This window comes from Syngnathus scovelli, chromosome 1 (assembly GCF_024217435.2).
Source record: "Syngnathus scovelli strain Florida chromosome 1, RoL_Ssco_1.2, whole genome shotgun sequence".
NCBI lineage: Eukaryota > Metazoa > Chordata > Actinopteri > Syngnathiformes > Syngnathidae > Syngnathus > Syngnathus scovelli.
In genome coordinates, this window is record NC_090847.1 from 17782501 (window position 1) to 17799930 (window position 17430).

At 39.4% G+C, this 17430-nt stretch overlaps 1 protein-coding gene across 1 annotated transcript; it reads right to left on the reverse strand.

The window, feature by feature from the left end:
• Positions 1-5637: 5637 nt before the first annotated feature.
• On the reverse strand, positions 5638-9717 carry agtr2 (angiotensin II receptor, type 2). The gene is made up of 2 exons (XM_049747853.2): positions 9555-9717; positions 5638-9070 (listed from the first exon to the last, which is right to left on the reverse strand). Exon 2 carries the CDS (start codon positions 9024-9026, stop codon positions 7785-7787), a length of 1242 nt encoding a protein of 413 aa, XP_049603810.1. The 5' UTR covers positions 9027-9070; positions 9555-9717; the 3' UTR covers positions 5638-7784.
• Positions 9718-17430: the final 7713 nt, after the last annotated feature.

The following is a 17430-nucleotide window of genomic DNA, read 5'->3' on the forward strand; positions in this document are numbered from 1 at the left end:
GAGATGTACATTATCATTAGAGGCTAGGAGGCCGCATATGCTGAGACAGTGTGTCCTTCACAAGAACACACACTCCTACAGAAAATACATTTCTGACTTTGAGAATCTTTCAGTCTGAATGACTTTGAAGGTTTCTACTGTCACAACTGTAGCCTCCGAGTCATCGGTCTGTATCATGGCTCTCTTTCCCTCAGCTTGTAAAGATCATGAGCATGGGGCTTCTGGGCTGACTGTGTGGGTAAGCAGCCAGCACGGGTCCTGTCTGGCTGCCTAATACATCTGCAGCATGTTAGCGCCACTCAATGGTCAATCTGTAAATTACTACATTGAGAAGCATTAAAGCAGGGGTGGGCAAACTTTTTGAGTGGCGGGCCGAATTTGGTTCTAAATTTTGACCGGGGGGCCGAACCAGGAGCAGATGGATGTAGTGTTTGTGTGAAGTAATAGAAATGACGTGTAAAGGTCATTGCATAAAAGGTTTGTACTTTTAGTAGGTAGTAAAGCATGGATATTCAAAAAAACGTTTTTGAAAACAAATGCATTTATTAACAGCATTAAAATAATATTTCATAATGAATACATGTAAATAAAGTAATAAAGAAATCAATAGTATTGTTGGTCTCTCTTTTTTGCTAGTGCATCGTGGTCTGGAGTATGATTTGTTGTGGTAATTCTTAGGATAGAGCCGAGGTGTCGGTCCGTTAACCGAGATCTGTGACGGGCTTTGTCGACGTTCATGTGGCTGAACGTCTGCTCACAAAGGTAGGTCGAGCCAAATTGTCCACTCTTTTTTTTTTGTAAACACTCGGCAATCAGTGTTCACCTTTCTTTTCCTCGTGCCACTCATTTTAATGGAAGGATTCCAGGGGAAAGTTTGTGGGTGGCATTAGCGTAAAACTATCTGAAAGCTCAGCGAGCGAATTAGTGTTGGCTCGTGAGTAAACGATTCGTTCAAAAGAACGGATTTATTTCAGTGAACGAGAGTGAACGAATCACTCCCTAAAGTGACTCGTTCTTTTTCAGTTCATATGACTTCAACCAGTAGATGTCGGTAATGCACATTGAAGCTGGTGCCACCTCGTTGTAAAACAAAACGAAGAAGAAAATGACGTCACTTCCCGTTCACGAACAAGTCGTGAATTGCATTTCCCGTTCATTGTGAGAACGGATCAGTGAGGGAACGAATCCTGACTTTACCGTTCGTGAACGAGTTAATGGGTGAACTGCCTTCCCGTGCATCAACGGATCAGTCAGTGAACATGTTGCGTCTCCTGGCGTGAACTATGTAAGTCAGAATGTAGATTTACGATTTGCCAAGGAAAGAAAGAACCACTCACTGAAAAAACACTTCTTTTATGCACATTTTCTCCAAGGGTTAGGGTTAGGGTAAGAGCTAGGGTTAGGGTTACTGCTTGGGTTAGGGTTAGAGCTAGGTTAAGGTTAGGGTTAGAGCTAGGGTTAGGGTTAGAGCTAAGGTTAGGGTTAGGGTTAGAGCTAGGGTTAGTGTTAGCGCTAGGGTTAGGGTTAGAGCTAGCGTTAGGATTAGGGTTTAGAGCTAGGGTTAGGGTTAGAGCTAGGGTTAGGGTTGGAGCTAGGGTTAGGGTTAGAGCTAGGGTTAGGGTTACAGCTAGGGTTAGGGTTAGAGCTAAGGTTAGGGTTAGGGTTAGAGCTAGGTTTAGGGTTAGGGTTAGAGCTAGGGATAGGGTTAGGGTTAGAGCTAGGGTTAGGGTTAGAGCTAGGATTAGGGTTAGGGTTAGGGTTAGAGCTAGGGTTAGGGTTAGAGCTAGGGTTAGGGTTAGAGTTAGAGCTAGGGTCCATAAAACGACATAAATTCCAAGCAATGTGAGCGAGGGTTCTATAGTGTAGTGGTTAGTGCCCTGGACTCTCACCACAGTGACCCAGGTTCAAATCCCAGTGAGACCTAAAATATTTTATCATAGAAAAATTTGCAACACAGTTGCTCGTGTGCTATCTCAAATAACCATTTGCTTGTGAGCTGCTCCATAAAACCATAGATATTCCATACAGTATGGGTGAAGGTTCCATAGTGTAGTGGTTAGTGCTCTGGACTCTCACCCCAGCGACCTGGTTTCAAATCCCAGTGAAACCTAAAATATTTTATCATAGAAACATGTGCAACACAGTTGCTCGTGTACTGCCCCGTATAACCAGTGTAACTATTTGCCTGTGAGCTGCTCCATCAAACCATATATATTCCATGCAATGTGAGCGTGGGTTCCATAGTGTAGTAGTTAGTGCTCTGAACTCTCACCCCAGCGACCTGGGTTCAAATCCCAGTGATGCCTAAAATATTTTATCATAGAAAAATTTGCAACACAGTTGCTCGTGTGCTGCCCCATATAACCATTATAACTATTTGCTTGTGAGCTGCTCCATAAACGTAAGCAAGGGTTCCATAGGGTAGAGAGTCCGTGTGATTCAATCGTTAAGTGCACCTGCGTAAAAACTTTTAGCTCCTGCAGCGCGTGAAAATGACCAAAGACTTTTCATGCAGGTGGACTTAACGAGGGAATCTTGGAAAACATGTTGGAATGCGGCACCGAGGACTAGAGCTTGACACCTGTGACCTGTGGCCATTATATTTCCCTAATCAAGTGGCCTGTTATTACGTACACTTGAAAATGGCGGTGTACCTAATGGAGTGTCCGTGTGATTCCCTCGTTAAGTGCACCTGCGTGAAAAGTTTTAGCTCCTGCAGAACGTGAGTGACCAAAAACTTTTCACACAGGTGCGCTTAACGAGGGTCACTTGGAAAACATGTTGGAACGCGGCCCTGGGGACTAGAGCTTGACACCTGTGACCTTTGACCATGATATTTCCCTAATAAAGTGGCCTGTTATTAGGTACACTTGAAAATGGCGGTGTACCTAATGGAGTGTCCGAGTGACGTCACAGATCAAACAGCCAATCAGGAGGTGGGGGTGAGGGCGGGTGTGGCACTTTTCACTTTCACTTAAGATTCGGTGAACGATTCTTTTGAATAAATATTTTGAGTGAACCGATTCTAAAGATTCAGTTCACTTAACTGGAATGCACATCACTAGTACAAAATAGTGCAGACGACCACAGGCTTCCAGGTCGAAATAGCCAACTGGGTAATGACACGGGCTCTTGCACGGTACGGTCTTGGTTTGATCCCAGGTGTGAGAATATACTGAAATGTGCTTTTATTGTCCAATTAACCCTTTATTTATTTATTTATTCTTTTTTTTAACCTCGTGTAGTGTACCTATTGAAGTGTCCATGAGGTGTACCAACACATATTGTCATATAAAGCAGTTAACCAAATGTCTGATTTTTGTTTTAATTGGCAAATGAAAAAACAAGGAATAAAACACCAGACAAGTTTTAACATAAATGTTTATTTGAAAATAATAATAATATTAAAAGTAAATTTCAAACCAGCAATCTAATGTGAAATTGTAGTAGATATATTGGATAACAATATTTAGGCGTATATATGCATACACGTTATTTAAAAATTACTACAAGTGTTATAAAATCAAGATTACCCAAAGAGAAGCATAATCTCCCCGTTGTTGCATAACGGCGCATCCCTTCATGCAATAAAGTTAGCGGATAGCTTGGAGAAAACGCGCATAAAAGAAGTGGTGTTTCAGTGAGTGGTTGTTTCTTTCCTTGGCAAATCGTTTATCTACATTCTGGCTTACATAGTTCACGCCAGGAGGGAGATGCAACACGTTCACTAACTGATCCGTTGATGCACGGGAAGGCAGTTAACCCGTTGACTCATTCACGAACGGGAAAGTCAGGATTCGTTCCCTCACTGATCCGTTCTCGCGATGAACTGGAAATGAAAATCATTCATTGACTCGTTCACTCACGGATCCGTTCAGTTGGTTAACGGGAAATTCAATTCACGACTCGTTCGTGAACGGGAAGTTACCTCATTTTCTTCTTCGTTTTGTTTTACGACGAGGTGGCACCGGCTTCAATGTGCATTACCGACACCTACTGGTTGAAGTCATGTGAACTGAAAAATGAACCAATTGCTTTAGGAAGAGTGACTCGTTCATAATACTTTTTTTTTAAAATCTGTAATTCGAATAACCTTTTTATTTATTTTCTTTGCTTTTAAATGTTGTAACTTTTTTTGTTTGTAGATTATTCTAAATGTTGGAGCATATTAAAAAAAAATGATATGGTCAAGATACAAGGAGGGGGAAATGGGTACCTGACTCTTAACGGGTGTTATACACTTTAGATTGATGATGAAATGTGTTATTATTGATATTACTATTATTCTTACTGTTTATTATTCTTCTTCTTATTATTATTATTATTATATTACTGCTACTACTACTATTATTATTATTATTATTATTATTATTATTATTATTATTATTATTATTATTATTATTATTATTGTAAAAGGACATAACCTGTCACACAACAAACAAGAAAAACTAAGTGATTATATTAGTAATACGTTATACAATATACGTTATATCAATACTTTACTTATTTATTATTATTATTATTTATTTATGTATTTTTTTCAGTTTGTTGGTTTATATTTTGTTTGTTTGTTGTATGGACTTATATGTGGCACTTTAGAGTGTGATTTGTTTTGTTTTTTCTTTTTTGTTTTGGATGTTCGAAATAAAGATATCAATCAATCAATCAATCAATCAATCAATCAATCAATCAATCAATCAATCAATCAATCAATCAATCAGTATCTCTTATAGCTGTATATCGTATAAGAATATAATAGTACAGAGGGGTCCATTTCTTTTTCTTAGAAAATCCATTCAGACAACGGTATTGCTCCTGATAGTGGAAAAAAAAAATCATATACGTACATAACCATGCATTCCACATTCAACATACGTAACTCTTAGTACAGGGCGGGCAAGAGGGGGCTTGCTGCTTGAGGAAAGAATTTTCTGGTAGCCAACTCCAAAATCATAGTTGTCTCTTTTAATGCACATAACAGGACTCTTAGCAATTAATGGGACCATTAATTTGGTTGCTCAGGGGCTGCTTCCCTAAGGCACACATCAGTGAATTAAACCTATTATCGCGTATCATGAGCACCAATCAGTCTGTTATTATATTTTTTTCAGTAATAAGTGTGGATTATGTTATGTTTTATTCACATACTTGATAAGAACATGTTGCTTTATGGTTTGTGATGATGATTATTAGCAATAGTTATCCTAACAAGGGAATAATTTAAGCATCGGATAAAAAATTATACACTTAATATAAAGTGGAATATGCTGTGAGTGTTGACTTAATGTAACGCATTATGGTAAATGATGACTTGATGTAATGCATTGTTGGATTTGATGTAAACAAGTCACCAACTTAATTGTTACAAAGATACCAAGGACAAGGACTATATTGTCCAATAGCACAATCAAGCTCTTCCAATTCTGTTGCATCATTGTCATTGTCCCCTAAAGCTCCTTCAAATCTCAATTACGATTGACTTTAGTACTCTGTATTAATTTTGTGTCATCATCTGTGAACATTGGTGAAAAAAAAGCATTATTTTGACAAAGGACGGAATAGAAAATACAACTTATTTGTTTTTGAATTTAGGGATTAAAGATACAAATGAATCCTCAAGTGAAGAACAGACAGTGATGAAAAATATGAACTCCTTTAATACACACCAAGGTCTAACACTTGATCAATTATATAATATGTTTCGTCAGATTTCGAGGCGTTGGGTGGCCTTCAGCAGGGAAAACAAATCCCTTCTATGAATTCCCAGCTCACATAGGGGCAGCCCAGGGTCAGTCAGATATGTGGATGATCTATAGCAGACACAAGTAGCAGACAAAGATAGTCCATTGATTAGCACAACACAAGTGTTTGGACTGGAATGCACTATCAGAGCACCTGTATGAGACTATGTTAGACAGCCTTGATATGTGCAATGCATTACGAGGTCATTCGAGAAGCGCGAGGCACTAAACATATTGCTGTCATGTTTTTCTTTTGAAATTCAGGCAAAGGAATTGCTTTACTCAACATATTTTAAATAATATTGTACAATAGTGAGATTGGATTAACTGTTTGACGGTAGACCTATGAAATGATGTAATATCTGCATTTATTTCTATGCAGAATGAAACTCTTGACAAATGAAGAGAATATATGGCCACATAAAGTGCTTTAAATTGACTTGAGTTGAGTTCAGTGAGTGCTCAACATTTCATTATTTTGAAGAGGAACCGAATTCACCGTTTTAATACCCAAATTTGAATTTACTATGCTCTTCTGTAGGAAATCAACATCTTAATAAGTGTCAATGTATTATACGTTTATTAACAATTATGTTGTAGCATTTTAATTATGATTAGGATCTACAAACAAGCGTAATAGCCATTATACAACCATAAACCGTGATTGTGGTAAATACCAATGCTGATAATTTATGACAACTGAGGCATAAGCCTTTCTCTGGCTACTGGTCTAATAAATGTTTTAAGTGCCTTACGTTCTAAAAAGTGAAACAATAAATTTTAATCACACTTAGTGACTTACTCCAAAGAAAATTATACCCAAGTCAGATTTTGACATCAAGTGGGTATTTGTTGGATGGATATATTCTGACAGAAACATACATAAATATCATAGAATCTATTTCCAAACGTATTTGCCACTTTTCATTCCCCGCCCCCCTTAAATTCATATCTATGATATTGTTAACGGTGTATAATTTGGAGGGAATACTATTATGGTAACTTCAAACATGACCTAGAAGTTCCCATTCAACTTAAAAGTTGAGCAATAGCAAACCAAACCAAAACATTTCAAACCTCACCTTTTGTTAGCTTGTGAGATGGCATTAGTTGCAGAGGATATAGAAAGGAAAGGAGAGATCGTTTATAGTCATAATATTAGGCAGCCTTCAGTGTGGTGAAGTGCAGTTTTACAACCTAATAAACATATCGTTAAATTAATACCTCTGACAGTGCCGATAAAAACTGAGCTGTTATAGCTTTGCTGAAGCAGAATATGCAGTTGTCTTGGCACTCGGGCTGTGTATGTGGCCATAGTGTATCACCTGTACTTTACATTAAAACATAATCCCTGTTTATCCTTTTACTTTTTTATTTAATGTATGTGTGTTACTCATGCTAAATCCCGTTCATTTGTGTGAGTGGTCATAATGTGTAGGACTAAGGAAGTCAGAGAACCAGGAAAACACACATAATCACAGGATTAAGATGTAAATAAAATCAATTAAATTGCCGTTGGTCTTTACTGTAGGCTACAGCAATGTTTTGTTGAACAGCATGTATAGCAGATACAAACTTGACCCCGAATAAACAAGCTAACACAGGTTAATATGACATTCCAAAGGTGGTGCTTTACTTTACCATCTGAATCCTTTCACTGCATTCATGTAGGATGCCTAACGGAACAACAAAGTATTTTCCTTCATAGATCGATTCTTCTCATTATTAAGGATGTGCAGAGAAGTCATATTGGGGAAAAAGCATGCTGTATCAACTTATCATGTTCTACAATGGACTCTACGGAAGTCTGGTGACCTTCTATTCACACACTCGGTACATGAAGGATGGAGCAAAATGTAGACTAAGTTTGTGTGCAGTAACAACTTTGCAATTGTATTTCAAAAACAGCAAAACATACGATCTCCATTGCTTTGAAAAATCAGTTGGCAATTGTTTTGCAAAATCAGTCTCAATCTTCAGGTGACAGTATTTTTCCCCCTTACTATTCCTGTATCAATCCTATGTGGTTAGCTCGTCAGTCACCTAAGCATGTGCAGAGGCTTCAACAATTGCCAGATCTTTCAAGTCACTGAGTTTTCGGGAGAAAGAACTGAGCCTAGTGCTGAAGGAGCCCCTCTTTTGACTGTGATCCTCCTCACGTGCCTTCAAACGTATGCACAGACCCTTACTGAGGGCACCCAGTCGGCCCCGGAAATGGTTCCCGATGAAGCAGTACAGCACAGGGTTGATGGCAGAGTTGGAGAAGCCCAAGCAGAGGGTGAGCGGTGTGAGATTCTGGACAGCCCACCCTGCCCAGCAAGTGTCCAACCAGTCGTAACTCTTCAGTATGTCAATAAAGGTCACGCAATGGAAGGGGAACCAGCAGAGGAAGAAGGCCAAGACAACAGCAGCCACAGTCCATAAGACCCTTTCCAGCCCCCTTCCCTCCATGGGTTTGCTTCCACTGGAGCTGGGGTTCACACATGTGGTCGGGGGTCGCTCTGTTTTACCGCAGCTGTCCTGTGACCTTGAGGATTTAAATGCGCCGCCAGAGTGTGGTGGTCTCCGCAGGCTTATGAGTCCAGAGCCAGCCAAGAAGTGTCTGCCAATGGCGCAGTAGCAACAAGAGATGACGATCATTGGCAGCAAAAAGCCCAGAAGTACTTTCATCCAGGCCAGGCTGCGATACCAGGTGAGATCCGGATAGATAATCACACAAGCTTCCACGTCGTACTCCTTGATGAAGTGCGTGTCCCTCAGAGCGATGGTTGGCGCCGTGCAAGCCAGTGCCAGAACCCACACCAGGATGCACATGAGCTTCGCACGTTTCAGGTCTCGAACACTCTGAGAGCGCAGTGGGTGCACCAGAGCAAGGTACCTGTCCACGCTCATGCAGGTGATGAAGAATATGGAGGCATACAGGTTGAGATTATGAAGACTTCCGGAGATCTTGCAAGCTACTCTACCAAAGAGCCAGCTGTACCCTTGCGAGTAGTAAACAGCCCAGAGTGGGAGGGACAGCAGGAACAAAAGGTCCGACACGCAAAGGTTCAGCATGAAGGTGTTGGCCACAGTTCTCCTTGAGGCGCTTGTGTGAGCCAACACGGACACGGCCAGTGTGTTGGCAATGATGCCCAGTACGCAGATAATGCTGTAGATGGAGGGGATGATGGTGGTCATGGGTACCGGTGGCCAGTCGGTGCAAACAGACACATTCTCACTGTTTTTGCTCGTATAAAGAGAGATGGTGGAGTTAAAACTCAAGCTGTCATTTGGGACTGCCATAATGGAACAATTCCACTTGCCTTCTTTTCGTGCTCCAAGGTCCACTGGAAAGAAGTGAAAAGTAAATTCAGATGCCTTTTATGGATCACAATTTGTTTTTCTAAGTGATAAACTTAGCATTTGGCTTAAATATCTTCCTGGATCTGCAATACGAGTGGAAACAACTCTTGCAGTCAGCTTCTAATAAAACCAAAACAAAAGGCCTGTTGCCCGACTACTGGATTTCACAGAAACATGGTTTTCACATTAATACCTAAAAGCAGGTTTTGAAATATTCATACCATATATGGAAAATGTCTCGAGTTTAATTTGACAGGAAATGGAGAATCTAGTGAAAGCAGCTGGTTTGGTTGCATTGGAAGAATCCATTAATAATAGAAAAAATATCAAATTCAAAGAAGCTGTCAAGGATATAAACACGAGGAAAAACATCACCAAACCTTTTCAACTTCATTAAATAAAGATTTATGACTTATAAAACAAACAACACGGAGTAATTTCATTATTTTAAACTAGAATATATTTTACCTCAAGTGGTTTGTCCAGTCTGTGGTTGAGTTGTTTTAATGCCTCATTTGTCTAAAGTCCATCTTTCTGCGTTATCCCCCTCTCTATGAATAATCATGAACCATGTCGTGCCTCAGAGTATGCAAGCAGTGAACATAGTGTCTGGAACCTCTGAGAAACCAGATGAGGCTGCCGGGGTCTTATAGCCCCCATGATGATTGCACAACAGGGGAAGGTGCACACACGTCACGTTGTCATCATCAGAGGGGCGGGCTTGTACCTGGACTCAAGCCAATCTGCACAAACGTAGTTCGTATTTTCATTCTACCCCTCCTTTTTGGTTTCTAGGAAAAGGTCCAATAATGAGATAATCAAGTCAAGGTGGGGAGTTTCGCACGCATGCTGCTGCATAGCCTTTGTATTGGGCTGCTTATTATCAGAGCTAATATACTGCTCTTCAAAGAATGACACAATTTATTGCATATTGTATTTAATTCCTATATGCTGTGTTTCTTATTACACTGGTAATTTGTAGTGACAGCAAAATGTTATGAAACTTCAAATTGTATCGGTACAGATAGCTGGCTTTCATGTTGCTATTAGGGCCAATACTCCACCACTCTAGTTCAAAGGCCTGATAAATGGGAGAATTTCATCATCACACATTAAAAAACACAAAAAAATCATGAGTTGAGAAACCTTTTGGGGTTACACATAACATGGTGCCATGAAGGAGTCAAGAAGAAACAGAATTTCTAAGTTGGGTTCTGAGCTATTAAATAAGCAAATTATTTTGTTCAGACAATAAAACTTTTTTTTGGTCCTAAGCTGATGAACCCCTGATGGGGTTTAAGGTAACCAAATGACCTTAACCCCAACCAGGGCCTGTGATATGAAGGCTACTTGTGAATTATCCTCGCACTGTCTTACTCTGCCAGCGGTCAGATAAGCCATGGGAAATATGTACTTTGTCTCAACGGAAGTCAAGCCAGTCGCTGGGGCATTTGGGGGAGGGTGGGCGGAAGATGAACGAGGAGGACGAGCATATATTGCATGACGCAAAAGTAAGGACGGGCAGGAGAAAGGGAGAAAAAAGAGGGATGAAAACAGTGACTGTCGAGATGTTCTCCAATGTTTTTTTCATTAAAGCCTCGAGTGCAAGTTAATGATGCAAAGCTCTATGACCGATTACATCACAGCTCTATATGATCAATGGTGTAAGCATTTGTGTGTGTGTCTGCTTCAATGCAGTACCTGGTCAAGCTGATACACTTAATCTAACCCTGCTATTCACGCCTCTGTTTATGCGACGGCTCAGATGTGTGTGCGCTTTGCTCCATTGACTATCTATCAGAACGTGACGTGTCCTAATGGCTGTGAGAAAGCTGACACTGAGGAGGATGGATGAATCGAGCACAAATTTGCCTTCCAAATGGTCAGAAATTATATATTATATTATATAATATATATATGTCTATCTATCTATCTATCTATCTATCTATCTATCTATCTATCTATCTATCTATCTATCTATCTATCTATCTATCTATAAATTATATATAAATGGTCATATTGTCGTATTAGACTTTAAAAATAATAAGAAAATAAATGTATGCAATATTTCTTCTTAATAATCCTTGACCGAGATTTGCATGAAAACTTTATATATATATATATATATATATATATATATATATATATATATATATATATATATATATATATATATATATATATATATATATATATATACACACCAAATTTTTAAATAATAAAAATACATAGCTGGGCTGTATTCATTATTGAAACTAAGGTTTTCATTGTCAATTTTATATATTATATATCCACAAGTGTGTATATATATATAAATATAAAACGCTGGTTCCAAATGTGCTCATTTTTTAAATGGTTTTCTTTTGTACATCATAATGATTCTACTAATATAATAACAACAATATAATGTAAAACAATATAAATTAATAACATTTATGACTTGAGTGTTAAATGTAAAGTAAAGGTTTTTTTAAATCAGTGTCAGAAACACATAGTCATCGCTGATAAAAAAGAATTGCTGTTGACCAGTGTTATTATACCACCACAATTTTATATGTTTACTGAACATTTTTATGTCAGTCACAAATACCACCAACAAGACTCTTTTTTGGACTGTTGTACAGGATTTGTGTTTATTTGTCCATCTATTTGTAAGGTGGCAGGGCACTTCCTGGTTCAGGAAAGAGGATGAACAGATGGTGAAATATCCAATTATCATTCTTAGTGGGTGGACGACTTTAATTTAAAGCATTTTTTTTTTTTTTTGTATTAGTCCAATTTTGCTGTATCTCTCATGTTTTGCTTTAAAATGCCAAAATAAATAATATGGAAAAATGTCATTAAACAAACAAACAAACAAACAAAAAAGCTGGGGGTGGCCTATGACTTATGCACATTATTGTGCACACCATTGTGCACCAAGCAGCCACAAAATTATGACTACTTGGACATCATAATAATGACCTTGCTGACAGTGTCAATCAAAAGTGAATATGTTTGTCTTTATAAAGGCATGTTACGTGAAACAGTGTCTGTACCGGCAATCATTATTTTTAGCGGATGGTTATCATGATGCTGCTGGTTGGTAATTCTTACACTAAAAGTGTGTTTCATCTCATGTCCACGTTCCTTCTTTTCCCTTTCACTTGTTTTTCACTTAAAGTGCTACTTTGACCTTTGTCAACATTTGCTGACTTTCTCCTATCTGCAGACAATCGATCTGTACAAATCAGTGCACTGGCAGACGCTTAACTTTTATGGAATTTAAGGCATCCAAGCATGTGTTTACCCCAGCAAACACATACGTATTGTAATTGGGCCTTCGTTTCGCTTGGGCTCCAACGGTGAGGCTCAGTGATGAACAGTCTGGTGTGACTCTGTTGCTGTTTGCTCATCAGACATTCCAGTTGCAGATGCCGCCACTGTAACGAGCTGCAGATAAGAGGGCAACAGAGCAGAGAGCACCGAACTCAAACTTAAACCCTCAATGAACATTTATCAAACAGGCAATTATTTTTTCCCTCATACTATTATCATTTTTCAGCTTATCAGAGTTCTGTTTCCACTCTATGCACTCGTTAAAATTTATTGAGGACTGTTGCTGCAATTCAACTGTAATGTTATTTGCAAACCTAATTTGCTTTTTGTTTGTTTGTATGAGCCTGATATAATCTATCAAGGATCAACAAAGAAATCATGCGCACGACTAAAGAGATATAAGCGCATTATTTTTTTCAAACACCCTTATTTTGCTGAAACTCGTATGTTTACACTGTATGTTTTGCTGATAAGTGTACTCCGTGTTTACTTTATGATTGAGGTCCTTCCTTTCTGGTCAGACCCTGAGAAGACAGTGACCACAAACTGGGCCCTTCAGGCTATCTCCCTGTGGAAAATGTGGCTCTCGGGGTGAGAGGTGGAAGGTCAGGATTGTAAAAACCATTTCCTCTGAGCGTAAGACAAATCCAAGAGCACAGCGGACAACATGAAAATGTCCGGTCGAACATGATGTTCTCAGAACATTATTAGAGCTACTGTTTGTGTGGTGGAGGAAAGCAGGGGGTGAGGGGATGGCGGGATGCGTGTACAAGCAGAGGGGACCCTAGAGAGAGGCGAGAGAAGATTTCACTTAACTCATTCAGTGCTAGTCCAGTTACAGTAGATGTTGGACATCTATAGGCATCAATGGCAGTGAAAGTGTAAACATGCCGACTTCCTTCAAACAACTAACCTCCATCTGTATATTCATTATTAATGTCATTATAAATTTAAAAAATGAAAATGGCATGACCACAAACAATGGGATCCTTATCTTAATATTTTGTTGCGCAACCTGTTAAAGATATCGCTGCGAGTGCTATCGGCAACTCTTAATGTGACCTTTTGGCCCACTCCTCATAAGTGAACTTCTATGGCCAGTTCATGTTTGAAGGAACCAGATTTCATCTCATTCCACATTTAGATCAGAGCTCATAGAAGGGCAAGTCAGAATACTGGAAAGTTTTTTTCTTAACCATTCTTGGGTGTCTGTAGCTTCGAGGTCTTTATCCTGGGATGCTCAGTCCCAGAACATAACTGAACTACCTCACCATGAATACATTTTTCTTTGTAGGCTTGATTTTTGGCCCTGTAAATCGCGGAAATGGTGAACGCAGTCCAGCATAATCATCATCCAAGACAAAAGAAATGTCGATTGGATAGTGTGCTTTAAATTTCAAAGTGAACTCGACTACGCATACTCAAACATTAGCTAGGAGTATGAATTGATGTTACAGTACTGCAAAAGACAAAGATTTTATATATCTATAAATGGTTGTATTGAACTACTAATATGTTGCATGTGATTTGACTGCGGCCATCGATGTAGTTGGCGCATATTGGATAAAATTCTAGACTTGATTAAAAAAAAGAAGCAAAAGTCTCCTAATCATCTCCTCAGTTCAAGCTAACCACTCAAAGTGAAACTAAGGTAAATGAAAAATGTTATCACATTGTCTTTAATAAGGGAAAGAAAAACTACCGTTACATTCACAAGAAGACAAGATGCATTTCGTTAACCGATGGCTGCTCGGCTTTCCAGATGCTTGTTTATCCAAAGGGTGAGAACATAAGATCGCAAGATGTCTCATCTGACATCTTTTGTACTCGATTTTTCACATGTGAGAAAGCACAGAGTAACTAAGGGTCACTACGCCGGTTAACCTCAAACTGATTTTAGGAGCTTCAATTCCCCTGAGGAGCTGTAAAGATGCAATAGAGATGTTAACTGATTGCATATGTGGCAACAACAATGTTTCCCAGAGCATAGATGGTGCAGGTTTGTTTCTTGCACAATTTCCATGTTCCCTGGTCATCAAAAATTTAATCCATTTGTGATACACACATGTAGAAATAATGAAAAAACACAACAACTGTGTGACTCAGGATCCAATTCTGCATCCAGTATAGTGATGAGCTGTGTTTGGGTCAGTTTCTTGACAACACAAGAGAAGGCAGTTTATAGCCTCGGTTATAAATAGCAAACACACTCAGAACATTTTTCAACACACTACTCTATGAACCAATGATTAAATACAATACCAGGAATAGTCCTGTTACAAATGATTTCTTTTGTTATTTAAGCACTCCACCCACCATGCTACTGAATAATGAAACTTTGCTTAAGTGAAAGTAAGAAACCTAGCGAGTTCAAGATTTGACAAAAGATGAGTGTAGGTCAAATGTATTTGATGTTTTAATGTAACGGGGGTGCGGCTCGGTAGGGCGCACTGGTTAGCACGTCCGCCTCACAGTTCAGCGGGTGCCGGTTCGATTCCACCTCCGACCCTCCCTGTGTGGAGTTTGCATGTTCTCCCCATGCCTGCGTGGGTTTTCTTCAGGCACTCTGGTTTCCTTCCACATCCCAAAAACATGCATCGTAGGTGGATTGAGCACTCCAAATTGCCCAGATGGAGTGCGGATGGTTGTTTGTCTCTGTGTGCCCTGCGATTGGCTGGCAACCGGTTCAGGTGTCCCCCGCCTACTGCCCGATGAGAGCTGGGATGGGCTCCTGCACGCCCGCGACCCCTGTGAGGACAAGCGGTATAGAAAATGGATGGATGGATGTAACAGGGTCACCGGGGCATTTTTATCTGCTGGGTGCAGAAACAAATTGTCTTCAGATTTTGCTTGGCAAGGGAAGTTCATTTGTCATTCAAAACCACTGTCCAGTTTACCCAATTGTTCCATTCGTTTTCTCTGCAGTGTATTTTTGTATTTGTTTTGTCAGTGGGAAAGTCTACTCCTAAATGTAGCTCTATTGTACAAGGTACTTTCAGTTCAACAGTAGCAGATTTATTGTGCCGCATCCATAATGCCTTGATGATAAATTATAAACTTACAGTCACACAGTCAGAAACATAGCAGAGAGCCAGATGTCAAAAAAATAACAGGTTTCCAATCTTTGTGACAGCTCTGCATCAAGGTTAACGCTTCCTTCGTTGCTGATAAGTGACATTTAAGATTGATGTAACTGACAGCCGGGACAGGAGCGGCACGGAATCAGGCTAGTACCAACGCTCATCGTTCCAGTCACTGAGATGAAGATGCTGATTGATGGGGCTAATAATAGCTCTGTGTTTCAGCGTCCAATGGGAGATTATTTGCAGAGGAATTCTTTGAGTATGAGGGAAGAATTATTTTTGGCACTATATTTATTACCCCCAATCCACAAGGACAGAAACAAAAATCCAATAAACTGCATACAGTAAAATCTTAGGCGGGCGGGGTGCCACTGATTATGTTGCATGTTTCAACTGTTAGAATACTGATAAAAATAAAGAAGTGCATTGTGGATTCCATCCATTGTAGCTTTTACATAATACAAGTAATCCCTAAAACTTCACAGACTGAAAATTGTTCTTGGTATTTAGGTATACGATAATTCAAAAAATGTAGACATTGCTCTAGTTTTGTAGTAACATCAGATTTAAGTTAGAATCTGAAAATAGTCAAGGGGAGAAACACAAAATTATTCCACTGACTACTCTAAAACGTTTCTCTGGAGGTGTTATCAGCTCCGGGAAAGGAGCAGGAGAGGAAGTTAACTACATTATGACTTGACCATCTGTGCCAATGGGAGACAAGGGTTAATGACCCTAGAGCAGTTGGCCCCAACCTTTTTTTTTCTGCCACATCCCAGGTTGTGCAAGTCTTATACAAGTCGATCCAAGGTATTCAGCAACATTGGGTGGAGGGAGGGGGTTAATGGTACTTGGTAATAAACGCGAGTCCACTGGTTTCTTTTGTTTTGTCACCAATATTGAATAACTATTTAATGCAGTTAGCCACCAAGTATGATGCTTTCGAGGCACCTTTGTAGACAAATCAGGCATCGACTCATTGGCGAGCCGCTAGTCACCTATTGGGCTTCATGCATGGGAATCACCTGAAACTGTAAATCCATATTCAAGAGAAAAAAAAGACAACATTTTTTTTTTGCGTGTGTAATGTGTAGTTAAGCCGTCAACACATCTTGTAACTTTGCGGTCAGTATAAGAACTGTATTTTCTATGACACCCTTGGCACACTGATTTGTTGAGTTCAGTTAAGGCCATAGAGCCACACGCAATCACATGCGAGAGTGATTCCGCAATTTCGCAAAAAGGCTCTACAGCTTGATCTTTGTGGCATCCATTAAATAGTTCAACTGAAAATATGCAGTCTTCTGGTAGTTACTATCAGCATGGAAAGCAGCAAAGATAAAATAATTGGATGAAGGATTCCCCCAGAATTTAACAATCTACGTATGTTTACTAGATTGGAGCGACAAAGTATATACAGTGTCATTGCTTTCTGAATACTACAACAACACACAAAATGACAATAGCTACCTCAAGGGTAGGCAACGCTGGACCGAGAGAGCAACTGTCCTTCCTGTTTTAGGAATGTTACTCTAAAACAAACCGATTCAAATGATCAGGATCCTTATCAGGATTTTTACACAGCTCGCTGATAAGCTGATCATTTGAATCAGGTATGTTGTAATAGGAGAACTTCGAAAACAGGCAATAGGAGCAGAGTTGCCTAGCTAAAGTGTGTGTGTGTGTGTAGGGGAGGGTGGGGGGGTAAAGCAGTCACTGAAAAAATATAAAAATTACATAAGTAATGATCAAATTTGACTGAAAATTAACTAATGAAGATCAGACAGCTTTTTTTGTTGAGCATCAACAAACAAATGGACAAAAATGATGGCAATCAAACAATTTCTGTAAAACTGTCACTTGTCACGAGCAAAGCACTCCAGTTGTCCCAAGTTGGTAGGTTTTACTCTCCAAAATCCAAACTGCATATTTCAGCTCAGATT